This window comes from Pseudonaja textilis, chromosome 2, assembly GCF_049901715.1.
Source record: "Pseudonaja textilis isolate UNSWEBS1 chromosome 2, rPseTex1.2, whole genome shotgun sequence".
NCBI lineage: Eukaryota > Metazoa > Chordata > Lepidosauria > Squamata > Elapidae > Pseudonaja > Pseudonaja textilis.
The window spans coordinates 242,164,671-242,192,505 of record NC_141991.1 but is presented as its reverse complement, the minus strand read 5'-3'; the positions used below and the strand labels follow the sequence as shown (position 1 = coordinate 242,192,505).

The window sequence follows — 27,835 nt, the reverse complement described above, 5'->3', positions numbered from 1 at the left end:
CTCCAAGCCTTACTCCCAAGTCGCCCCTTTTGTCTTAACTGTTCTTGCCTTCTGACAGCTCTGCGCAAGCAGGCACTGGGAATAGGCTTACCCTGTTCCTCTGATTCGCTGATGTCAGATTCTGGAGGCTCCAGAATCAGCCCTGGCCCTATCTCTGTGCCGGATGCAGATCCCTTGTCTGAGCCCTCCCCAGACTCCAGGACTGGCCCATGTTCCTCCCCACTGTCCGACTCTGCTGCCAGTCCACAGGCCTCCGGCAGACAGCAACAAAATGGCAGCAAAATTCACTTAACAAATGTCTCACCTAACAACAGAAATGTTGGACTCAATTGTGGTCATAACTCGAGGATGACCTGTACTGTATTTTTCTCACCCTGCTGTTCCTCATAATACAGGTAATCTTTGACTTAGAACCATTTGATTAGCGACCACTACAACAATACCGGGAAAAAAATGATTTATTGATTTGTCCTTGCAGTTACAACTGTTGCAGCCTCTCCCAGGCTCAGAATCTGGGCTCTTGGCAATGGTATGTAATCTGGGCTCTTGGCAACGGTATGTTGCAGCACCCTAGGATGTAGTCACCATTTGCAACTTTTCAAGCCAGCTTATGACAAGCCGAGTCAATAGGCGTTGTGGTTAGCCGGCATCAGGTGTGGATGGCTGAGGAGTGTGAGGACTCAGATGAAGGGCCAGGACCATTAGGGAGTGGACTGCTGCCTTCAGAGATTGTGTGGTCTGGCAGCAGTGATGAGGAGGTTCCCGAGGAGCCTGTGCCAAGTGCACACAGAGCTGCTCATAGGAAAGAGCAGTTACAACAGCACGGGCAACTCGGGAGTAAGATTGCAAGGTAATGGCCCCTCTTTCAAGTAGATAAAAGCCAGCTGTGAAATGAACGTTCTTTGCAGAAGGCAAAGACGTTTTGAAACTCCAGCCTTGTGGATATTCCAGTATCCTGAGTTTCTTTTTGAAGATTCTTGTATTGCAAATTATTTCTTGTCTGTTATCTTTTGGCAGTCTCGTACAGTTTGGAAAGGCTTGTGCTTATCACAGCCAATTATTTTGCAGAAGCACTAAAAGATTTCTGTTCCCTTTGGATTGTGTTTGATTTGTTGGAAAAGGGCAGGGGTCAGAACAAAAGGGGAAGCTGGATTTGCTTAACAACTGCGTGCTTCACTTAACAACTGCAGTGATTCACTTAACAACCATGGCAGTGAAGCAACTTGTAAAGTCAGGCTCAACTGATTTAATAACCACCTCGGTTATTAATAGAAATTATGGTTCCAATTGTGTTTGTAATTCGAGGACCACCTGTATAATGATAGTCAGTCAATCTCAGCAACTTTAAGCCGGGTGAACTTCAACTGATGTCTGTGAAATCAATTTTAATATTCAACAGCAGCAGCCATCACCATCCCAGCAGGCTAAAGCATAGCCAAGTGGGGAACGCAGTGACACTCCATCTGTTTGGTTGGAGAAAAAAAAAAAACAGCTTCTTGTTTTTCTGAACTATTTATTCCCTTGCAAGACTGTAATACCTTTTGTTCCAAAAGAACAATATTAGAACTTTGCAACCCACTTGTACTTTTTTTTCCCCCCTTCCTTATCCGAGTGATGTGTTGATCTTTTGTAAATCAGTTGGGGATCCTTTTTGCTGGGAAGTTGAAACTATGAGCTGAGGTGGTGCAGTGGTTAAAATGCAGTATTGCAGGCTGACTGCAATTTGACAGTTCGAATCTCACAAGGCTCAAGGTTGACTCAGCCTTCCATCCGTCCAAGGTGGATAAAATGAGGACCCAGATTGTTGGGGGCAATACGTTGACTCTGTAAACTGCTTAGAGAGGGCTGTAAAAGCACTGTGAAGAGGTATATTAGTCTAAGTGCTATTGCTATGTGGAATAGTTATTAGGATCAGTTTTAATGTACGTTTTCTAATTACACCCTATTGATAAGTAGTAACTGGGGTGGTTATCTAATAATAGTTGATTTGAGTTCTTGAAATAAAAACTCTACTCTAGTTTTTATGTAGAAGTTGCTTAATTTTATGAAGTATTTCAGATACAGGAAGTTATCTGTGGGATACGATTGGTCCCTTGCCACAATTGCCACAACTTTGTAGGGAAAAAGAATGGGGAGGCAGGACGGTTTGATTAGGGACCATTCTCTACCAGTTTGTAACTCCCCACATTTATATAAGAGCCATTAATATCTAGGCAAGTCACACACTATTAAATTTTGAATTTTTATTTATTTATCTATTTATTTAAAACTACAACTCTAGGCAATTCACAACAATGACCTAAAATCAAACATCATAAAGCAGTAAAAGAAAAAAAAAAGTAAAATAAGTCTTCCCACTAATCCAAAAGATTCCAATTTTGCCTTCCACAAGTGAACTATTTTTTTTTGATAAATTAGCAGAGAAAGAAATTGAGTTTAGAGATGGATAATGGATTGGTTGTGGCCTACCTTATTTAATTCTTTTAACAAAAAATTGAACAGCTGTGTCTATAAGGGCACCCTTGTTTACATTCTGCTGAGATTTTTATTAATTATTTGCTCTAAAGATTTTCCAATCATATGAAAAGAATTTTTAAATCAGAAGTGGTCAGATTTGTTGGTATATGTTTGAGTTATTTTCAGTAAGTAAGCAAAACTTTCTGACTCCCAGCAATTTTCATACAGCAAGTAAAAGTCAGGTTAAAATAAATCTCGGCTTTAGCCTTCTGCTTGCCATTTTATCTCAATCTCTCAATCTTCTACTTCTTAAATGAAGACTAATTAAGCTCCCCCCCCCCAATTCGTTTGAGAGATACCTTAAATTCCAACTCTAAAATCATGGATTATGTAATTTTTAATTCTGCGCATTGTAAGGGTGCTGGGTTGGAGAAAGATAGAGCTGAATTTTATAGAGGCCTTAATATTCTATGAGTTAGAATCCCTTATCTCTCACAGTTATGTTTGAAAGAGTTAGCGGTAAGCGGAAAACAGGCCACGAAAGAACACAATGTCTGGACACCATCAAAGCTGACACCAGCCAGAGCATAGAAAAATCAACAAATTGGAAAATGTGGAGAGACCTGGCCCATAGAATCATCAAGAATAGGACATGACCATATGGATATATGGATAACATCATCATCTCTCACAATGCAAATGACTGTACATATAGCTCAGGGGTGTCAAACTCAAGGCCCAGGGGCCACATCCGGCCCGCGGGGTGCTTAGATCTGGCCCATGAGGCCACCCTGGAAACAGCGAAGGATTGGCCCACAGAGCCTCTGCCAGCAAAAACGGAGTTCTATTTTCACCGGCAGAGGGCTGCACGAGGCTGTTGCAACTGAAAACAGGGCCCGGGGGGGGGGGCACACGCGGCCCACACGAGCTCCATTTTTGCTTGGGCCTCCAAAGGTGCCACCAACACGAGTGACGTCAAGATGGCCACACCCACCCTGGCCAGCCCACCACAGCCCCCGCATTCAAACACAACTCTGATGCGGCCCTCTATTGACACCCCTGATGTAGATTATTGTAACACATGACCCATGGGGCATAAGAAGGAATTGTTTTCCGTTATTTTTTACATACGTACATGCATACACGCATGAACACATATATAGATGATACAAACACCCTTAGCTGAGCTCCATTTTTACTCTTGGACTAAGTTTGCAAACTGAATGGAGGAACTCTTAACCAGTAACCCCCACAAGCTTCCAATCTGTCCAAATCAGAATATCCCACATTTGGATCTTGTTTTTTCCTAACTCTGGCTTTCTAACCTGTCTTGTGTGGCAGGCAAAGCTTTGACCTATCTTCTGCTGCAACCTCCCAGTCCGAAGCTTCCTCCTCACAGCACCATTCGAAGAACCGCCATTGATCTCATAGGAAGAGGGTTTACAGTATGGGAGCCTTATATGGATGTGTCCGCTGTGCTGATGGGCCTTTTGGAACTCTGTGCAGATGCCGAAAAGCAACTTTCAAGGTAAGCGTTTATCCCTTATTTGATAAAGAAGGAGACATGTTTTGTGTATGATGGGCCTCCCTTGTTTTTGATGGACGCATTTGCACTGCATTTGCAAGGGTCCAGTCTCTGATTGGCTGTCACTTCCATGAACACATTTCACCAAGATCCTCCAAGGACTTCTCGTTTGCTTCTGGGTACGGTTCAAAATGTCCGTTTCAAGCCTGCAAAGCCACATACGGCTTGATGAGGCCGAGCTACCTGTGCAGCCAGAATTGATTCAATTCATTTAACCTGCGAGAAACTCCATATAGTCCCCGTATTGCAGGGTGAATGGGCTGAAGCACCCCACTATTATTTTACACAGAGGTATTAATTTATCTGCGAGTAAATAAATAGGTGCTGCTTTGATAGGAAGGTTACTGTGTTAATCAATCAACGTTTATTGTCAGAGGGCAACATGTGTACAATGAGATTGGCTGAGCCTCCCTTCATGCACACACACCCCAAAACACAACTCGCAGTGAAGACACAAAGTCCCTAACCCAGTGATTCCTACTAATAAACACACAATCTTATTACAGCATGTGAACTTATTGCACAACGTGACATGAAGTTATTTTCCATTCAGGAGTCTGACTGCCTACAGGTAGAAACTGTTCCTCGGTCTGTTGGTGGGGCTGGCTATGCTTCTATATCTCCTACCTGATAGTAGGAGAGTGAAGAAGTGCTGACCAGGATGTGAGTCATCCCTGAGGATTTTCCTCACTCTTCTAAGGCATCGAGCCCTAGCGATGTCATCTAGTGGTATCAGGGAAAGCCCACGATGTTTTGTGCTGTGCTCACCACCCTCTGTAGTGTCTTTCTATCCACAGCTGTCAAGCCAGCATACCACACCATTATGCACTTTCATTATGGCCAAATTTCGACAGAATTGTCCCTCAGACAACACAGCTACCCTGGCTGAGAATCGGAGATGACCCCCGCTCCCTTGAGTCGGTCATGACTGGATAGGGGAAACCTTTAAACCTTTATCTGTGCTATGATCAACCAAACACCCCTTCAGTTCACATCTGTTCAGTCCCCACATCATTGCATTCTGGAAAGCCCAAGCTTGTTCTGGAGAGCCTCTGAGAAGATGCTGATCTATGGTAGCTTGTTTTTATATTCCGTATTTTGAATTTTATATTGGTTAGTTTTAGGACCTTTTATCTTCTACCATGGATTTTATTGTGTTATTGCTTTTTATTGTAACCCATGAGAATCCTGTTGCTACAGGAATAGTGGGGGAGGAGTGAAAACACTCCTTATGGGTTGAACCATTCCTACCTGTCAGAAAACAGGATAAATGGATAGGGTCTACCTTGACATTAATAATATCCAAAGGTAAAAAATAAAAATCCACTGTATGCCAGCCATATCTGGAAGTCTGTTCTCTAGAGCAGAGTCACTAAACCCTGCGGTCTAGCACATTCAACATACAAATTGTGACTTCAATGAAGCGCAAGCATATATAACCTTTTAGGGTATAATTGTAGATAAGTCGCATCTACTTTAAAATCACAATCAAAAGAAAAACAATCTCAGTTTATTCATTTGAAATACTCTTCTCCAATTGCATTCCAGTGTTGTGTCTCCTGTTCATTCCTTTCCTTCCACAGAAAATTTAGTCATGCTATCCTGGTTTCTAGGAAACTGTTCAATCATGGATTTATGGTTTAGGCTTCATAAGGAAGGCACGATAGCTTTTCTATTATAGGGAGTATGAAATCAGGAAGAAAAGGCAGGTACAAAGAGAGAGCATGTGAATGTATTAATCTTAAACAAATAGATACTGGTTTAGCCATTTAATTTTGCATGTTAGTTGAGACAAGTGGGGAATAAACTTTTCATATCCCCGCAGGAATCTAAACTATACATTCCCTGTATCTTTTCTATTTTGCTTAAAATAGAATTTGGTTCATCTCACTGGTTTTTGATGGCATTTCATTGTTATTTTGTTAAATATAGCAGCGGAGAAATTTCTCTCCCACTCTGTTGTTTTATATTTATATTTGTTTCATGATCTGCGATTGAATCTCACACTGTTAAGCCCATTAATTCATATATATATTGTGGCTTCAGTGGCAATGAATATGCATATTTACTGCCAAGGTAATTTAGAAGAATATGTCCATCCTTTCTTTCCATTAAAAATACACTCAAATCTGTTTAAAGTAATTCAATTTTAGCATGAAGTAACGTAACACCTGGAGATAAGCTTTGTGTGTGTGTTATTTTCTGAAAATGTTTTCTTTAAAAACAAGAACATTGTTCTAGATTACGCTTTCATGGAAATATAATTTAAAAATTGGCTTAATGAAAGCTTTCAAAAATGCAGAGTTTCTGATCTCTTTCAGAAAAACTTCAGTTGCCACTCTGTGCCAAAATTCTTAACAGACCTATCATTTTGACCTTTTAGTGGACAATTTTACATATTTGTATTCCAACATAAACCTAGGGATAACAAAACCACAAATAATTGAGCCTGTGAGACTTGGGAATGTGGATGGATTAGATTCTGGGGCCTATGGTTGTCCCATTCCCAGCCCCTCCCTCAAGCACCTCCTTCTTCTTCCTTCTATGGAGGTTATCTGTTACAATCTGTCTTTATTTGCTATTCCTTCTTGCTTATTTGTGGCAGGCTTCACTGAGTCAAACTAATTGTTGGGCTCTGTGGAGCTTCCTTGTGGATTTTGGGAGGGGGGAAAATTATTCAGTTGGTGATGGAAGCAGTCACCCTGCTTGTACCACATAACTCATACTAGCTTCTACTATCTATGTGGTTCTTTGACAATCTCACTGGAGGCATCTCCAAGATTGTGTTACTGGATGTTGATGTTTTCTACAAATTGCTTGAGCAATTTCTGTAGAGCAACGAATCCAGTGTGGACCTTGGGGCCAAAGCAGAACAGCTCCCTGCATAACCAGCCAGTCTGGTCACTCCAAAGAAGACCAGCTGTCGCAACCAACAATATCCACTGCAAACAAGCAAGGAGGAGCAAACACTGAAACATTAACAGAGATAATTTAATGGCAATCCTTTAAAATATGTTTAATTTATATGGAAAATCAATCTCTGCAGGTATGGACAAAGCAGTGAATATAAGAAAAACCAATACAGGTATATAAAGCTGATCTTTGTTTATCAAATTGAGCAGTGGTGGGATTCTTTTTTTTTTTTTACTACCGGTTCTGTGGGCGTGGCTTGGTGCGCATGGCAGGGGAAGGAGACTGTAAAATCTCCAGTCAGAGGTGGTTTTTGCCGGTTCTCTGAACTACATTAAAATTTCCACTACCAGTTCTCCAGAACTGATCAGAACCTGCTGAATACACCTCTGAACTTGAAATATGTGAAACAAAGTATATTAAACCTGTGGAAAAGATCCATTTATGTACAATTTGCAGAAAAGTTTAACACATTTTATAGATGGGCAATATATTGGATGTATGAAAAGGGTCATGATCTATCATAACTCTTTTTTTAAAAATTTATTTGATTTGTCAATCGCTTACAAGATAATAGGTATAAGTATAAACATGAGTAGGAATACAGGAAATAGGTACAATAAATGGGGACAATAGGACAGGGACGGTAGGCATGATGGTGCACTTATGCACGCCCCTTACAGACCTCTTAGGAATGGGGTGAGGTCAATAGTGGTTAGTTTGAGGTTAAAGGAGTAGGGGTTAGAGGATGTAACAACAGAGTCAGGTAGTGCATTCCAGTCATTGACCACTCTGTTGCTGAAGTCGTACTTTCTGCAATCAAGTTTAGAGCGGTTTACATTGAGTTTGTATCTATTGTGTGCTCTTGTATTGTTGTGGTTGAAGCTGAAGTAGTCATTGACTGGTAGGACATTGTAGCAGATAATTTTGTGTGCTACGCTTAAGTCCAACCATAGGCAGCATAGTTCAAGATTATCCAAGCCCAAAATCTCAAGCCTGGTGATTTAGGGTATATCATAGGGTATATTATATAGGGTATATTACTCTTTACTTTATTGCTGTGGTAGCACAATGAATGTAATCATAAACCATGATCAAAATTCATTCGGTTTTCAAAATTATTAACTTGGCATAACATTCTTCTTGTGTAGGGTAGAGGTAGATGCCATTATGAATTATGATTATTTAGAGCTTATCATATCAAGATTTTTTTAATTCAGAAAAAGTACAGTAAGAAGAAGAATCTATTTGAAATAACAGTTGAAGAAATTCACAGGTTTCATGGTTTTAATTTTTCAACAATACTGGCACAATTGCATGTATCCATCTGAGTATGTTTTGTTACTTTTGTAAAATCATACCTAGATAACTTCTTGCATTTAACATATGCCTAATGCAACCCAAAAGTTAAATACGCATTATGTCTAATTCTAGAATCTAATCAAAGGATTTTAAAAAGTAGTAAAAATTATCCTGGTCCATGTATATAAACTATTTCAGTATCATCTCTTAAGAGATGCTGCCTTGAAACATGTAAACATGAAGTGTCTGATAAATAGGCAAATCTGAAAAATGATAAATTCTTGAGATGAAAAATCAATAAAGCTATAAAATCAAAAGAAACAAAAAAGATTTTTTCATAGACAAAGATATAAAAATATTGTGCAGTTATCACAGCGATTAGATGAACCAAGCCAAAGAGTTTTCAATCCAATTGTGCAAAAATTATATTTTTACTTAAATATCTTTCTGCTTTCTAGAGGAAGGGATAATTAATCATTGTCCTTCTGCTCATATCCTCTGAGGTATGAAAAAAATCCTTTCCATGATGATGGTTATAAAAACCTTTTAAAATTATCATTCTCAGTAATTTGAATTATCTGAGTGCTTAATTCTTGCCTCATAAAATATAAATTTCTTGGTCAATTTTTACTATACTAGATAAAAGACATAATAAAATATAATATTGAAATGTATTTTGTATTTTAAAATTAATATTTTCCTCTAGGGAATTAGGGAAGACAAAATCATATGCTGAGTTTTATTTCTTTCCCTTTCATTCCTGCACAACTAAGGTGTGCCTCATCTTTAGATACTTGTATCTAATAAAACACAATTTTGATTGTTACCAAATTTCTTAAATCTGTTCTAAAATGTCAGAAAATGTTTTAAAACCTCAAGTAAGTGGATTTTTATTGTATTTGCTCCATTGTCTTCCAAAAATGTATTTAAGTTCTGATGTTCAGTATTAAGCTTCTTTCTCTGAGAGATTTCCAATTCAGCTAGTTTTTGCCAACATAGACAACATATATAGTTTATCTAATTTGATTCTTTGTCCCTTTTCTAAATTATTTAACACACAGTACAATGATGCTATATTTAAACATTCTACCCTGATTTTTAGTGTATACTCAGAATCACAAAACAGGAAATAATGCATTAAAATGCAGTATTAAAAATACATTTAGAAGAGTTACAAAAGTAGAAATCATTATGGTCATTATAAACATTTTGTGTAAACTAATGTAAAATTGAAGATTATTGCCTGGATCTCATAGAGTTTTATCATTTGATATTACTTACTTAGGAAAAAAAAAAAAAGAGACAAGAACATCATCTCTAGGACAAGAATTAATGTTTTTTATCTGTGTAACATTTGCTTAAAAATCCTATTCTAAAGCTTCTTTGATAATTATGTTGCCTCATCACATAAAGTAATTTTGTTACATTTAAAAAGGAATTATTAATATGTCTTCAGTCATTTTCCATCTGACTCATTTGTTACGCCTTTTTCATATCAGATCTTTAAAGTTTATAAGAAAGTTGTTAAGTCTCTGTTAATTGTCGGCAAATCAGAGTTTCCCAGTTGTTTTCCTCAAAGAGTCATAACCTCAACATATGTTTTTATATGAAGTTGAAGTTATGTGAACTCAAATAAAAATGCAGGTTTTAAATTTTGATTGGCAGAAATTTTGATTCCTACCAGTAGATGTGATCCTTTTATTAAATTACCCACTATATATAGAGGACATACGTGCTGTTCCCAAAACATTGAGGGCAGATTATTTTCTCCAATTCAGCAATGTGTTCCTTTATATTGCATCGTTCTTGTGTTGTTGTTGAACATTCTAGCTACCTTCCTTAAACAAACTTGGTCATTGTCTGAAATCCTCAAAGGACGACAATATCAGGCGAGGATAAATCGTAAGGCATCTATCACTATTTAATTTCTGGTTTCACTGAAATGGGAAATAAGGGTGTGTTATTACTACCAAGCTGGGTATTGCAAAAGTAAAATATTTTTGTCTCCTTAGGGAAGAGCTAGGCTTGTAGGATTTTGTAGGTGTCTGTTTTGAGCAGAGCTTCTATAAAGACAAAGTATAGTTTTTCAAGATGCTATTTTAGGCTCCCTGGTATATCTCTGGCTGTCATAAAGATTAGTATTGCTCTCTGTATACAGAGCTGCTGAATAAATGAATGTATCAGCATGTAGCCTTGAGGAGACCAATGCAATTTTCATCATGATAAATTGCATAATAAGCGAGAAAGTGTTTGCTTATTAATCCATAACAAGATTTAGATTGAAAATGGCCTGTTACATCCGTGACAGGTACTGTACTGGCTGCAGAGGGACTTAAGAGGGAAAGAAATGGAGCAACAATGTGTACAGGGGGTTAAGTGTCCATCTTACCCTCCCGATGCCCTGCTGAGCTGCCCCTTTTTTGTGCCTGATTTACCGTGCACACAATAACAGCGCACAGCTGCCTCACTTCTGTCTGTGATGTTAAGCATGGTTTATAAAGGAGCTTTTATGTCGAGCGTGTAGTTCTGAGGCGGAGTGGGGAAAAAAAATCACTTCACATTTATTGACAAAGGAAAACACATGCAGTGTTTATCTTTTTGTGTATTTGGTGTGTGTGTGTGTGTGTGTGTGTGCGTGCGCGCGCGCTGCGCAAGCGTTGAATAAAATACATTGCTAGTGTGCAGATCTTTGAATTTCTTCTTTGCACTTTGGCAGTCCTTTCTCCCTGCCATCTCGTCCATTTCCACCTCCCCTTCACCTCCACTTCCTCCCCAGAAAGGTTAAATTATGGGAAACGTGTTAAATTAACCGCACCAGAGAATTAAGAGTATTTAACTAGTATTAATCATTCAGCTTTGATTCTATGCTTAAAGCGATTATAGAAATCATCCTGACCCACAATTCCCAGTTATAGGTTGCAGCTTAATTCATCTTACAGTTTGGATGCAGTTTGTCCAGTGCACTGTTGGTGTAATCAAGTAGCAAACTGTGTATTTATTAATTTAGATATTTGGTTTGACCTAAGGAACTTTCCAGTATTATTTCTTGTTTTGCTTCTGTTTCTTTCAAGAGAGCTTTATGAAAACCGGAAACTTTCCATGTTCACATTACAAGATAATAGGTATAAGAATAAACATAGTTATGAATACATGAAATGGATACATATAAGAAAAAATAAAAGAAACAATAGGGCAGGGACAGTAGGCACGTTGGTGCGCTTAAATGTACCTGGGTAGGAGAAAACCCTGGAAGCCTAAATTTCAGAAAAGTAGAATTCTAATAGTTATATGGTTCTGGGATTGCATAAGCCGAAAAAAAAAACCATTCATTTGGCATTAAATCAAGCTACAGTATTTTCAAATGGGAATGAAAGGATTGTGAGGAAAATCCATGATTGTTCTCATAGGAACTTTAGTGAGTTAATAGTAGAGCACTAAGATATATGCAAATTTCAGTACTGTATGTCTGGCTTGCTACCATGGAAACTTTACAAATTGTATCAGAATTACTTTAGAAGTTTATCAATTCATAATGATCTTTCCATTTGAGAATTATGTCCATAATTCAAAAACTAATATATATATATATTTATTTTCCTTCCTGCCTGCTTGCCTGCCTGCCTTCACCCTCCCTCCCTCCTTCCTTCCTTCTCCCTCCCTCCCTCCCTCCCTCCCTCCTTCTTTCCTTCCTTCCTTCCTTCCTTCCTTCCTTCCTTCCTTCCTTCCTTCCTTCCTTCCTCACACCCTTCCTACTCCCTTTTTCCTGCCTTCCTGCCTTCTCTCTCCTTCCTTCTTTCCTTCCTTCTCCCTCCCTCCTCCTCCTTCCTCCCATATACCCTATCTCCATCCTGCCTGCCTGCCTCCTCCCTCCCTCCCTCCTTCCTTCTCCCTCCCTCCCTCCCACCTGCCTGCCTGCCTGCCTTCTCCCTCCCTCCCCCTCCCTCCCTCCCTCCTTCCTTCCTTCCTTCCTCCCTCCCTCCCTCCCACCCTCCCTCCTTCTTTCCTTCCTTCCTTCCTTCCTTCCTTCCTTCCTTCCTTCCTTCCTTCCTCCACCATTCCTACTCCCTCTCTCCTGCCTTCCTGCCTTCTCTCTCCTTCCTTCTTTCCTTCCTTCTCCCTCCCTCCCTCCTTCCTTCCTCCCGTATACCCTATCTCCATCCTGCCTGCCTGCCTGCCTTCTCCCTTCCTTCCTTCCTTCCTTCCTTCCTTCCTTCCTTCCTTCCTTCCTTCCTTCCTTCCTTCCTCACACCCTTCCTACTCCCTCTCTCCTGCCTTCCTGCCTTCTCTCTCCTTCCTTCTTTCCTTCCTTCTCCCTCCCTCCCTCCTTCCTTCCTTCCTCCCGTATACCCTATCTCCATCCTGCCTGCCTGCCTCCTCCCTCCCTCCCTCCCTCCCTCTTTTGATTTTGAGAGATTGACAATATTTTAAAGTAGTGGTAAGCTACCTGGTACCTCTGGTGACTCACACGCTTGCAGTACTTCTGTTGCTGTTTCACAGGTTCACTAATCCTATCCAGAAACTGAACAGAATGGATAAAATTTGTCATGGTGGGAAAAGCTAATGAAAGAAAGAGCAAGGGACCAGATTCATCCGAGGCCAGCAGGGGGGAAAATTGTAGAAAATCTCCCTCAGTACATCCCGGTTGGGTGATGGTTCACAGTTCTGTTGACTTCTTAGCTTTCTCCCCTTCTGATCATGTCAGGCTTCATTCATGCTCCCCAGTGCATATTCTTGTCTAAATGTATAGAAATACACACACACACACACACACACACACACACACACACACACACGAGATATCGCTTTATTATAGAAGAGAGTACATGCATCTCATATGGCTGTGACCGGTAAAGAGTTTGGAAAAAACAGAATTTCAAAAACCATTCTCTGCATGCTTGTATCATGTGTGTTTCGAATTATTTCCCAAAAAATAATAAATGACAGGATATACATAAATAAACAAATAAATAAATACCCGGTGGATATAAGAAAACTGTCCTATCCAGGTCAATTTATTTGCACCTCTAGCCCACAATCCTCTTCCAACTCTTCTGGTTTTGCTTTTTTTCTTTCTTTCCTTCCACAGAGGAGGCTTTGCTCAGCTGCTCTCTGATCCCTTTGACACAGAACCAAGTTCTCTCTCTGCGCAACAGATGTTCCACTATTGTCCCCGTGATCCTTGCCCAAATCCATACATACAAGCTACAGTGACATTTATTACTTTTACCATCAGCAGGTTCCCTGAATAACAGCTATCTTGCATGTGTGGAAGGCGCTCTTTGTATTGACCATGAGAGGAGTTGTTGTTGTTTTTTTAAAAAAACACCCTCTTAATAAAAATCCGACTGTAGGGACCAACTCAACACTCCCTTGTTCATATTAGCTTTGCATCTGCTTTTAATTTGGCCCTTGGTCTCGGGGCAGTGTGCCTGCTCCTTCATGCGCAGTTCTTGCTCTGATAGACCAGCTGGCTCAGCTACAGGAGGGGACTAATCTCTGGCCACATACTAACACTAGAGAGTGTCATTAATGAATTAATAAGGAGCCTGTTGCTTTCAGAAAAATCTATGCCTTCCCATCAGGAAGAGGGAGGAGGAAAGGAAAAGAAAACATTCTTTTTTTGTTTTTTTCTAGCTCTGAAAGTCATAAAACACGAGAAAGGTACATTAAGGAGATTGCATTTTGAATTAATTGCTTCTTTCTGGTGTTTCTGCCCAGCATCCACCCATCTCTGCTCTGCCTCTCAAAATTGGTCCGTATCTAACGTTACAGAGACCCATCCTATTGGTGGAAGAGAATGATGAGAAAATATTCACATAGACTCAAATTCGGAAAGGAAATGTAAAAACAAAACAAAAAAATTGCACGCCTCTTTAAACATTACAAAAGTTACAGCCTGCGTTTTAGTGGGAATAATGGGTGGATTCTTGTGGCGGCCGTTTGTCAGTTCTGCCTGTGGTCATGAAGCAGATCACCACAAAGTTGCTAAGGGTATTGTCACATGACTGTGACTTGCGACTTCCTGCCAGCTTCCCCATTGATTTTGCTTTTGGGGAGCTGCTGCAAAGGTTGTACACGTCGATTGTGTGACAGAGGGTCACTGTGATCGTTGGAAATGTACTGCACATGGGTTGCCAAGTGCCAGAATCACAATTATGTGATGGCATAGATGTAGCAACAGCTGCAACATTGAGGACTGGCAATAAGTCTCCTTATTTGGGCCAAAGTAGTTTTGGGCACTGAACAAACAATCAGTAAATGAGGACTACCTGTAGGTATTACTGATTAATTAGACAGTGGTGGTCATCTGAAATATCCCAGTAAAAAAGAAGATTCTATCTATTATTCTCATTTGTGAAAACTCGTTCGCTCTAACTTGTCTTTCCTGTCAAGCGCAGAAAAGTAGGAGTCCAGGCATTTCAAAAGAATATAGCTGTATTGTATGCTAAAGCTCTCTAAAAGAATCTAAACTACTAACAGTCAAAGCAAATAGGTGATAGATAAGAGAATTCCAGGTGGGCTGGACTTAGATCTCTTTTGGGCACCAAGGGACTTGAGACTTGAGACCAATGATCTCCTACATTTTCCTTTTTAAGTATTTTCATAAATTCATTTTTTTAAGTGAGACTTATGTGGCCCTAACTCACAATATGTGTATATTGTGGCTGCTTCCTGAAGAGTCCTGCCACAGCTGATCAATTCTCAGGCCTCCTGTGTGAAGGGGACATACTATTGTTTGGTGGGGGGGAAATCAAACAGTAAAAGAAAAAAAGTACCTTGAGCAAACTCACTGGAGATTGGGAGGATGGGTTTTAACACCACACCTACGCTCTGGTACCCTCGGTGTCAATTTCGGGATTGACACTTGGAAACCTGACAGTCAGATCACAATGGAAGGAAAATGTCTGATTGAGTTTCTCAGTCATCTAGGTCATGATTGTCCCAAAGGTGCTTTTTTTTCAAGAGGCAACTAGACTTCCTGGTTTTTCTTTGACGACATTATGCTTCTCATCCAAGAAGCTTCTTCAGATTTGGCTGGATGGCAGGGAATTCCCATTCCTCACCATCCAGCCAGAGCTGAAGAAGCTTCTTGGGTGAGAAGTGAAACGTCTTCAAAGAAAAACCAGAAAGTCCAATTGCCTCTTGAAAAAAAGCACCTTTGGGACAATGGAGGGAAAACTATAATATTTTTAATGCTCTTTACACCTACCATGCTAGCTTTAGGTTCCCAGGCCATGCCCCCATTTGGAAAGACTTACATAAAGTCATCCACACGGTCAAAGGCTGTAGAGATTCTCAGCCATCCAGATCATGGTTGTCCCAAAGGTGCTTTATTTTCAGGCCTTACATTCCCCATCATCCAGTCAGAGCTGAAGAAGCTTCTTAGATGAGAAGCGAAACGTCTTCAAAAGAAAAAAACAAGGAAGTCCAGTTGCCTCCTGAAAAAGCACCTTTGGGACATCCACGGGATCAAATGCAGTGCCAATATCTGCATAGCCAGTAGAACAAGAGTTCTGGTCTGTCACTATTGAAGTGTTTGAATTTGATCAGACTTTCACATTTTCTATTTCCTGCTTCTTAGTATGTAAGAGTAAACTCACTGGACATGTGAGAAAGAAGTTATTTTGTCTTATATTTGTCCCAGCAATGTACCATAAGTGTGATTTCAGATCTAAGGACTGCATTTGCTATGAATTTTACCTTTAAAAAAAAGAAGAAGAAGAAGAATAACTGTACTTGGAAAGAGGATGACCAGACTGAAATCAGTAGCTCCAATGTCAGCTATTCCAAAAATATGATGGGTTGACTGGTACAGCAATAACACCAGAGTTATGAACACACTGCGCCTTAAACTTTAGCTGAGATATAAAATGTGTTGTTGTTGTTGTTTTGGCATGGCAGTATATATTTGTGTTGATCTTGGTTCTTGATATGTATTCAGTACTACAGCTAGATAATTTGTTAACAAGGCCTTTTTAACACTTTGGACAGATGCACATACTGTTTTCAATCTTCACGGTTAATTATTTGATTTTGTATTAGTTGCTAGAACACCCTGACTTCTAATCACTGCTCATTGTTGGGAGTCCATTATATTCTAACTGTTTGAGTGCTCCCGTTGACCTTGAACTGACATTATAAGCTGTGTCTAATCTTTTCAGTCTATATTTCTAATGCTTCTTTTCTTCCTCCTCTTCCCCCCCCCACCAAAACCACCCTTCCTTCTTTGTCTGATCTTTGATTAGCATCAAAATGGGGCTGCCTCTGAGTCCAGCAGCGGATTCCGCCCGCTCTGCACGACACGCTCTCTCTCTCATTGCCACGGCCAGGCCACCCGCTTTCATCACCACTATTGCCAAGGAGGTAAGCGAAAGACCCTTTGCCCGTGTGCTTCCCTTCAGGCAGGGACAATGGCTCCATTGTTTAGCAGCAAGAAACATTTGAGCCTCTATTTGCTTTTTTTTTTTTCCGCCTTCCTTTCAAAATGACTCGATGTCATGTATCTCTGAATTTGCATCTACGCGTACAAGAGGTTGTGTATTTGAACGTCTCAACGGTTGCAATGCCTCTACACAAAACATGCAGGTTTTTTTTTTTTTTAAAGTAGAAACAAGGAGAAAAATAATGCTTCCGTCAGGCTTTATATATCCCCCAAACAAATGGGCGTGCATATTTATTAAGAGTCTGTGGGGCTCTAGATTATCGAAAGTTTGCCAACTATAGATGAAAATTCCCATTTTCATCTATAGTTGGCAAACTTTGCCCTGTTTCTTTATATAATATTTCTTTCGTCACTTTATAATAAAACTGATCAACAAATCTAGAGTGGAGTCATGCAACTAGGAAGTAAGACAGACTCCTGTTACCTCTTATTGCTGTTCCTAGGACCAAGTAAATGGTCCACTATGGAGAAATCAAGTTAGTCTGCTTCCCAATATTTAAGACAATGCCGGTAGTCCTTGACTTACGACCACAACTGAGCCCAAAATTTATTTGGCTAAGCAAGACATTCGTTAAGTGAGTTTTACTCCATTTCACAAACTTTCTTGCCGCAGTTGTTCAATAGATCACTGCAGTTGCTATGTCAGTAACATGGTTGCTAAGTGAATCTGGTTTCCCCATTGACTTTGTTTGTCAAAAAGTCACAAAAAGGTGATCACATGACCCTGGGACACGGCCACGGTGATAAATCTGAACAGTTGCCGAGCATCCCATGACCATGGAGATGCTGCAACATTCGTAGGTGTGAAAAATGGTCATAAGTCACCTTTCTCCAGCGTTGTCGTAACTTTGAACAGTCACTAAATGAACTGTTGTAAGTCAAGGACTACCTGTAATACAATATGTATCAATAAATGGGCCCCACTTGATTAAAAGGTGTCCACAAAAGAGCCCTAAAAAAATGGATCGACAATATCAGCAAGTATTGCGGGCCCAATTGGCAAAAGAAAACTGAGGACCGTATTGGTTAGAAATATGTGGAAGAGAATTGTCTATCCTACAGTGGATAGGCAGTGGCTAAAATGATGATGATGATGGTGATGGTGATGATGATGATGATGATGATGATATAGCTCTACCATCTTTGTTCTTCCCTACCACTATACAAACATTGTATTCATTTTTGTAATATATGAACCAGATAAATGTAGGTAATTAGAGTGGTGCGGTGGCCTAGAGGTGGAGCTCTCGCCTCACAATCAGAAGTTCGATCCTAGGTAGAAGCAACTATTTCTCCCTTGGAGCACAATGAGAAGAATATATTTGCTGAATGTAACTCCGCATCGGTGATAGGAAGGGCATCTGGCCAGTAAACACTCAGCTCCATTCAGTTGCCCAGAATACACCCCACAAGGGATTATGGAGTCATTAAAAGTAGATTATAAATGTAGGTAATTACCCCATGTCAGTACAAATATAAAAAGGTGTCCTTAGAAGATTTGAACAACACAATATATTTCCTAATTTATAGTGATATTTTGACCTAATTAATTGTGTTCCTAGATTGAGCTCATTTACCCAATTAGATTATGCAGACTATAGATGGCTAACCTTGTAAAAACCCTTTGAGGGTATGTTTTATGAGATGGAATGGGAGAACCTAGGAGCAGAGTGAAAAGAAGAATCTGGCTAGAATCATTATGTAGCCACAAGAGAATTAAACCCAACTCCCCTTGAATAATGTTGACCCTTATCTAACTCTTAGCAGGTCCTGACCATCAGTTGAGAAGATTCATGTTCATAGGCATTTTAGCAATAAATCAGTTTAATTGCCCCTTCACGTGTAGACCTGATTTTTTTTGAGCCTGACATTTGTATTGCAAATTAGAGCTTCAAAATCCACAAGTTATAATGAATTAATTACCAGTACATATGAGCATATATGTTCTAATTAAAGCATGTGGAACAATGTGATGCGAACTACATTAAATAAATATCTATTTGGGCTCATTTGCAACTATAATTTGTTAAGAAGTATGGTTGAAGCACTGAGTATTCCATAAAGTTAACAAACTGGGACCTATATGCATCCCAAAAGCAGGGTGATACATAAAGCCCTAGGGCTTTGTTCTACTTATGATTGTGAACCTATGAAATTTTAATAGAAGATACCTGCAAGTACCCCTAAATATTTATTTATTATTCAAAATTTATGCCACTCATCTCCTCTACAAGGAGATACTGGGCAGCTTACAAATTAACTCTTAAATACCTTTGTTTTTTGTAGGTACACAGGCATACTGCTCTTCAAGCTAATACACAATCTCAACAAAATATTCATACCACCACCTTGGCTCGAGCAAAGGGAGAAATTCTGAGGGTTATTGAAATCCTTATTGAAAAAATGCCAACAGATGTTGTGGATCTCCTTGTAGAGGTATGTCAATATTTTATTATGCTTACATGTTAATAACAGTTGGTATTTATTGTATTCCCTGTATTGAAGAAGATAAGAGCCTTTGCATTGGCCTACCTGTTGGTACAAGAGATCATTGTCATTGCAAAATCATTTCAAAGGCATTAAATGATTTTAGTACCTACAAAAGGTCAGCAAGTCTTGCCAGACTAATATTGTTTTTAAAACATTTGATTGAATGACTTTCTTAATAGATTGTGGGAATGTTGCAGACAGACTATACTTTGATTTCACTGGAGCATTTGGCAAAGTGCCTCACAACATTTAGCAAATTAATTGAGGGCCAAAGGAGATTTCAATATAGATGGGTATAAAACTATTTTCAAAGTTGGTATTCCCACCCCATTCTTAACTGCATCACGGAAAGGAAGTTAGTGTGTCCTGTAAACATTCTAGCCCAAGTAGCTGATTTAGTCAAACAATTGTGTAGGGGAGAGGGTTAACTCAACATTTCTCTGAGTAGAGATTTGAAATACCAGAAAATTTGTGCGAAAACTGGAACTCATAGCTGATGATACAACATGGATCGGCTAGCTACCATACAGTGATATTTCTAAGTTATAGTAAAAAGCTAAAAGCAACACAGTGAAATTTGATAGCGACAACAGCAATGCCCATCATCTAGGAAAAAGAAGTCACGTGCATATTAATAGGGAAGGAGATACCTGCCTTGATAACAGTATGTAAGAAAAGAATATACAGTAGTTGATCACAAGCTGAACATGAATCAGCAGTGTGACATGGTCACTCACAAGTCACAGTAGAAATAGTTTTCAAATCATAGAAATAATTTTCTTGAAATCAGACCCCACTTTGAATGCTGCGTGTGTTCTGGACATTATATTTTGAGAAAGATTCAGGCAAATTAGAACAAATTCATAAAAGGAAAAGGACGAAATGGCTCCTGGAAACTTAGCCTTCTGATAAGAGACTTGAGGGACTAGGGCAAGGGTGTCAAACTCAATTTCATTGAGGGCTGCATCAGGGCTGTGGTTGACCTCGGGGGGCCGGGTGGGTGTGCTGACTGGGTGGGTGTGGCCGACTGGGTGGGCATGGCCAGCTTGACGCCACTCCTCAAACTGCTGGCATGTTTTTTCTTCGCATTGGGTAGACCGGGCCAAAGCCAAGCTGGCCCAATGCTCTTTGGTAGATTGGGCTGAAGCCATGCTGGCCCGATGTTTCCTCTTTGGATTGGGTAGACCAGGCCAACACGACATGGGCTGGCCCCTTACACTTTCCAGGACAGCCCCATGGGCCAGATTTGACCACATTGTGGGCCGGGATTCGGCCCACAGGCCTTGTGTTTGACACCCCTGAATTAGGGTATTAGCTTAGTTTCTGAAAAGTCAACTGAGTGTGGATAGGCTAACACTCTTCAAGAACCTGAAGCCTTGTAAAGTTACAGGAAGTTAGATTCAGGCTGAATGATAGGAAAATCTTTCTAAAAGGAAAACCAGATCTGACAATGGATCAATCACCAGAAAGTTTCTCTCCTTCATTCAAGCTCTCCCAAAAGTGGTTGGACATGGACAGCCATCTGTCAGAGATTTTTTCATTTGGAATCTTGTACTAAATAGTGAATCAGATACTGTAGTCTCAATGACACTTCTCAGTTATACTTTTAAGTGCTATATGAAGCAATTTGCACGGTTAATATAAAGTATTGCTTTGCATGAAGAATACCAATCTATCCAGGTTTCTCTACAACTAAAAATTATATTGGTAACTCAGAGAGCTGCTAATAATCAGCACAGACAATATTTCTGCTAGATGCAGACTTAGCATAAGGCAGTGTACTAATCACAAAAATATTTTTTTTTCTGCCTATGCATGCTATGTTTAATCCATGGAGGGTATTGATAGCTCAGTTTTAACACATTTGCATTCTTTTTACATGTAATAGCCAAAATCCCCAAATCCTGACTGTTGCATGTTTTAAGTCTTGCTATACAAAGGCTGCCCGAAAGTTCTTTGATGTATGAATTTTGCTGCATGTGATTGGAATAACGCATGGGATATTGTCTGTTAAGCCTCTTCACTTTGTCTTCCACTGGAAAATACTTTCCATTGGGATTCAGAATGCTGTCTTCTTTAACAATCCTGAAATAACTGAAATCCAAGCAGTTTACAAATGATACTTGAATTATAATGTTACCACTATTGTTCAGGTAGCAGTATTCCTGCTATATATGCTAATGATAGATGTCTCCTTTCCTATGTTTTATTATGACTCCTCAAAGTATGGTTGCAAAATGCTGTTCTAAGTATTTAATTGTTTTCTACAATAATTTGTTGTTGTTATCCATAGGTAATGGACATCATCATGTATTGTCTTGAAGGCTCATTAGTCAAGAAGAAGGGACTGCAGGAGTGCTTTCCAGCTATCTGCAGGTAGGATCATAAGAGGACTATGAGAGTATCAAAATTAGTAGCGAACAGTTTTTTACAACAGGTATCTGTTTCTGTCCTACACCAAGTAAGTTACCATCTCTTGACATTCTACTCCAGATAAGTTACCTAAAGGACCTCAGGGACCACCAAACTCATAATTTTATATCCCGCGGACCAGAGACCCTGAGAAAATCCCCCCAAAAAGTCTGCAGGAAAATTCCCCAGCCCGTTTTCCTACCAATCGATCATTCTTTATTTGGGATCGCAGGATACCGTCTCCAGCTCCGTTCTCAGGGGGAGAGAGAGGGGCTTTTGGCTTCATGCAAGGAAAGCAGCAGAAGCAGCAGAAGTCTTTCTTTCTCTCTCCCAAACTCCTCCAGAAATGAGTCTTTGTGAGACTTGTCACGGCGGCGCTACCTCTTGGAGCAGGATGCCTTACAGGGTCCCAAAGACTCATTTCTGGCAGAGTTTTGGGGAAAGAAAGAAAGACTTTTGCTGCTTTCCTTGTGTGCAGCCAAAAGCAGAAAGAGAAAGAAGTGGAAAGAAGCAGGCGAGGCACCTGGGGCAAATTCCCCTCTCTGCCCTTTCCCAGTTATTATATCCTTTCATATGTTCCCCAGGACAACAGCTCAGGACAAGATGAGGATAAGAGAAGGAGGCACTGCGTGTTTCTCAACATTTGGTTTCTTCTGAGTTTGAAGCACTCTAGAAAGCAGCACAGTGACAGCAGGAATGTGAAAATGGCAATAAATAAATTTGAATATTATTTTGTTTCCCGTTTCTATTCCAGCCAACTTCATAACTTGGAGAGGGGATACATTTCAGCTCTATATTAATATTAGAACAACTAAATATGAGCTAAATCGGGTAGCATCCACTGATTCGATTACTAACAAATTTCCCCCCCAATTTACTAATTTATTTGATTCTTTTTGTTAGTTTTTATTGTTTTTGTTTTTATTTTTTGTTTTAAATGTGGTTTTACTTTGTGTAAGCTGCCTCAACCCATCATGAGCGAATAGGTGGCAATATAAATTAATAAATAAAGAAATAAAGAAAAACAATCAAATCCTAATGAGGAACAGCAGTCTATATGTAACAGACTTGAGTTAAGGTAGCTTCGTATGAAAGTATGAGGATGGGGGGAAATGCCATTACAGTATGCATATAGTATATTGTTGCTGTAATGTATGGCATTGTGCTGACTTAAATAAGGGTTTCTGTAGTGCCTAGCTGACCTCAGAACTATTTGTATAAGAATTGCCCCTGTTTGCTTAATAATAGGAACCAGAAAACCCATTGATTGTGCTAATTTGAGTTATAAATCAAACTATACATGTTCTCCATGAGATCAAAGATAGTGAGATAAAAAAGATGGGACTTCAAAGGCAATAGTGTTTTGGTTTTTCTCCCCCAAAAAAATTATTTCAATCTGCATATGCACAACAATACATTAATAGTGTGGCATCAATATATCATACATTTTAGTATAGGCAAAATTAATAATATCAGTCATATCTCTCAATGCATATATTTCACATTAATTCACAATCCTTCAATGCTTATTTTCAACCTTTCAAAACTCTCTCCAAATGCCTACCACCATATCAGTTAAACATACCTAGTAATTCCATTATTCAATTTTCTCCCTGCTTTTATTTTATTTTTTTAAATAAAAAATTCTCATTTGGCAAGCGGCGTGGTTCCAGGTTTCACATCACAATACCAACATGACCATAGTTACCCGTTCATTATATTCGTTTAGTTTCATATTGCATCATCCTTATTATTGTTAAATATTAAGCTTATCTTATCCAATTCCAATTCATGTTATACTAATACATTCTCAAAAAGGCAATGGTGTTTTGAGAAAACAACGTCTGTGTGTTTTAGGAATAAATATTACTGTTTACTTTGTTATTTCTAAGTGTAAACTCCCTTGGCGTTGCTCCCCTTAGCTTGCCTCATCTTCAGGTACCCTTTATTATCAACATTCCTTCACCTTCAAGGGATTGTTGGGACTGAAACAGCAGTTTTACTGCAAGCTTCCCCCCTGGGTGGCAGTGAACAGATTTAAAGACTTATGGTTTGGCAAAACCCCTTGAACCAACAGGAATTTTCAATGGCAAACGAAGAGAGTCCTCTCCAATTCTGCTGAAATGTGGAAATGTTGAATAGGCCTTGTTGAATCTGTCCCCAGATCTGGAAGGAGAACTCAGACAACAGTGTGTTCAGTGTTATGAGTTGTCAGGATAGGAGTCTCAGGATGAGAAACTTTCCATATTGACATACGGGGGTGAGTTCCAAGTCCCCTTCCAACATTCCAGGGAATGTTTTGTATCAGAGCTGGTATTCAGCCAGTTCTGACAGGTTCTAGAGAACCGGTAGCAGAAATTTTGAGTAGTTTGGAGATCCGGTAAATACCAACTTTGACTGGCCCCATGCACATCTCTTCTCTGCCTCCCGAGTCCCAGCTGATCGGCTGAGTCTTCTTTTGTTGCCCTGCACAGGAGAACGGGGCTGGAAAGCAGATTAGTCGGGTGGGGAGGGAATGGGGATTTTACAGTATCCTTCCCCTGCCATGCCCACCAAGCCACGCCCACCAAATCATGCCACACCCACCAGCCATGGCCACAGGACCGGTAGTAAAAAAAGTTGAATCCCACCACTGTTTTTAAATGCTTTTCTCATCATTCCCCCTTACCAAAGTGTCAGGCAGTTCTTCCAGTTGGCCAAGGAGGAGGAGATGGCTCATTGGGTGCTCTCCTGAGAGCCATGAAGGGAGGGGAGACAATGTAAACTTATGTGTAGAAAGAAGAATGAGCCAATAGGTCACCAGTTGGCTGGTGCAATACAAAAATTCTACAAAACAAACAAAGAAAGGGGAGGAGGGAAGGGTTGAAGTGAACAATAATGAGCAACAAACAAATGCATAAGGGATTTACAAATGTAATGGAGGGTTTCATTTTCCAATATATCATTAGTTAATTAAGAGTAACTGAATGTATTATATCATTTCAAAGACTAAAAAAATCAGTATTAGAACACTAATCATTAAAGTATGAATATCTGTAACCATGATCAAATTGGTATAAATCACTGATTGTGATTGGAAAATTCTGTCCATATGACTAAAAGTCTCTTCTGATTTGAAAATCCTATACATTTGAAGCACAGACTCTAAACATAAAGAAATTAAATTTGACCTGTGTGTGTGGTACAAATCCATATGTTCATTTGTAGTCTAGCAGTGGTTTCCAAATTCAATTAAATTCTGTATCAGATTTACTTTTAAGATACGAAATTATTCTAGATGTCACCATATACCCCCACAATTTAGTAAACCTTTCTTCCAATGTGGAGATCAACCAGATTTTCTAGTAAAAGAGTACATATGTCTTCCTTGTGGTAGTTAGGATGCAGAAAGCTTTATTCAGTATACTTTAAGGGTTTTCTTTAATTTTGTGGTTTTTGCCTTTGTATCAGTCTTGATTCCTGGGTATTGCCTAGACTGCAGTTTTCTTGGCAACATTTTCATAACTTGTTTGCCTTTGCCTTCCTCCTACGGCTGAGAGAAAGCAGCTGGTCCAGAATTATCCAGTTGGCTTTATGCCTAAGGAAGGATCAGAACACACAGTCTCCCCATTTAAATTTAATACAAATATTACATGTTGAAATGATAATTCAACTTTTAACATTTGGTTTGTTCCGTCATGAATCATTTTCCAGAATTTTGCTTCACAACATTGCCAACAAATATATAAGAATGCGGGACTCAGAACCTCAAGCTGCCATTACTTCTTCATCTAACTCCTACCTTCTTCCAAAGATCCCAAATTTGTACAAAGGTTAGGCATCCCTGGTCAAGCTGTACATTTTAATGGATCATTGAATCGACAGAAGCTGACATAACCCATGTGTGCAGTTAAATTAAACAGAACAGTGTTCTGTGAATATGAATGCAAACTTAACAGCTTCTATTCAGCTGTTCGCAGATTCAAAATAAGTAAACAGATAATAGGGATGTTCTACAGATGTTATATAAAGACATCGGATTACAAATCCCATAATCCCCATAGTCACCATACCAGCCAACCAGCAGCCTATAGATTATGAGAACTACATTTCAATTCACTCACAGTTGGCCTGTTTAGAAACCTTCCTATGCCTTTTGGCTTTCTTGAGCCATTTTGCATGGATCATAGCTTGCATATCAGTGAGGCCTTAGGTTCTGCTGTTTAATATTGCTCAATTGTAGGTGCTCATTAAAATGCCAGACAGAAATCTTACAAGCTGAAACACTGAAATAATAGCAGCAATAATTGGGTTAGGCATAGGGTAATGTAGTTTTTGACATTTTGAAAATGTTAAAAGATAGTGGAAGCTCCTAAGCATGTATGAGCCTTAATTCAGAAAGATCATTTAGTAAAACCAAGATCCGAGAAAACATAAGATGGGCAGTCATACCAAAGACCAAAAAAACACAGAACCAGAACCAACTCAAAGTAGAGCAACCCAAAAAAACCTAAGGAGAGACCAAACCATCACCATCCTCTTAGCAGACAGAGTGAACCACCATTAGCATGAGCAGAACACAATATATACAAAAGCCAAAAAAACTTATAAACACCACCCCAATACTAAAATATGCAAATGAATATGCAAATGCATTGCACCAACCCAGAACATCAGCAAAAAGGAAACAGACCACCTAATGTGTGTGTTATGTTTTCACAGGTATTTATATGTATGGTATTTAGGTTTCTTCGGGTATTTTCCCACGTCTTAATATTTGTGCTTTTATTATAGTGACGTTTTGGCAGAATTTCATCTGCCATCCTTAGGCTTGTGTATTGGGTTCTTTTTAATCATGTGTGTCAGGCTTGGCAGCCGTTTTTTGTTTGAATTTGGTGCTGGCTTTCTGCTTTATTTGAATGGTTTTTTCCTCATCCTGATTGACTAGGAGTCTAGGTCTGTTTTTACTGGTTTTCGAGTTTCTGTGTTCTTGATTAGTTGACAACATTGTGCTTTGTGCATTGGGGTTTCTTAATGCAGCTTGGTTTCTTGTGAATGGACGATAATTATTTATTAGGAAGCTAGGTTTTATTTGGGTAGCTGGCTGGTGCGTGTTTGGGCTGGAGGTATTGCGGGGGGGTGTCTGTTTGTGTCCAGGTGCTTGCTTGGATTGTGGTATAGAGATTTGTTTGTTTGTGAGTGCAGGCTTCCAGATGATTGACAATCTGGTGGAGTCATCTCTTCTATTCATATTATTAGGTCTTTTATCAATCTCTATGGCTTCTCTGATGATTCTGTAGCCAGGGTTTTCTATAGTAGCTAGGGTTTTGGTGCCATTGAAGTCGATACTATGACCTGTGGCTTTCACATGTTGGACTAGTGAGGAAGTGTGTTCCAGAATGCAATAAAAAAACTTCCTGATGTGCATGCGCGGGAGTGCCAGAAACTGGAAGCTTAGCTTGCTGGTGCATGCATGCACACGGGCCACCTGGTCTTCCTGTTTCGAACATGCATGTGCATGCGAAGACCAGCTGGCTGGCACGTGTATGCACTCCAAGGAGCCTCTCTTTCAGTTTCTGGCACTCCTGCATGCACGAAGACCAGCTGGCATACCGGAACCCAGAAGAGTAACGGGCGATGGCTGGTGTGCCCAGAGACATGGCTCTGCATACCACTTCTGGCACTCATGGCACAGCTTCGCCATCACGACACTACAGTATAACCAACACAAACTATGAAAAGGATATCACTAACTTACATCAAAAACATCTCAGAAACAACAGACTGTTACAACTATACGGCATCACTGTAGCACATAAGCCAACTGAAGTCCTCCAAAACATCTTAAGTAAATCAAAACACCATCAACCCAAGAAGTAAAAGCAGGAGTCATCTACATATACATTCTAAGGCTACTATATAACAGCTACTATGTAGAACAGGCAGCAGAAGACTAGCAGAACGCATGCATGAACACCAACTAGCAGTCAGAAGACATGATGAAAACTCCTTAATATCACAACACATGGACAGACTCAACCACAGTTGACCACAGGGAAACTGTAAGTGTCCTAAACCAAGCTAAACCCAAAAACACCAGGGAATTCTTGGAAGTTTGGCATTCAGACAAATAGGTCATTAATGGGCACCTAGAGGTAAATCACATTTACACATCAGTCAAAAGAGAAAGTAAAAAAAAAACTAAGAACACACCCTCGACAATAGCCTACCAGATAAGCAGATATTAACACCAGAAG

The 27,835-nt window shown here is 39.6% G+C and overlaps 1 protein-coding gene across 5 annotated transcripts in view; it reads left to right on the top strand.

The window, feature by feature from the left end:
- The window catches only part of WDR7 (WD repeat domain 7), a 247,568-nt gene that overhangs the window by 175,920 nt on the left and 43,813 nt on the right, over positions 1–27,835 (top strand). For 3 of the 5 annotated variants that reach the window (XM_087927448.1, XM_026715294.2, XM_087927447.1), the window contains 4 exons: positions 3,799–3,985; positions 16,501–16,618; positions 18,984–19,133; positions 21,481–21,563. In XM_087927448.1, the coding sequence (XP_087783574.1) occupies positions 3,799–3,985; positions 16,501–16,618; positions 18,984–19,133; positions 21,481–21,563 (538 nt within the window). Of the gene's footprint in view, positions 1–3,798; positions 3,986–7,088; positions 7,128–16,500; positions 16,619–18,983; positions 19,134–21,480; positions 21,564–27,835 lie in introns of all 5 variants that reach the window. The other 2 variants (XM_026715277.2, XM_087927446.1) reach the window with 1 other exon arrangement.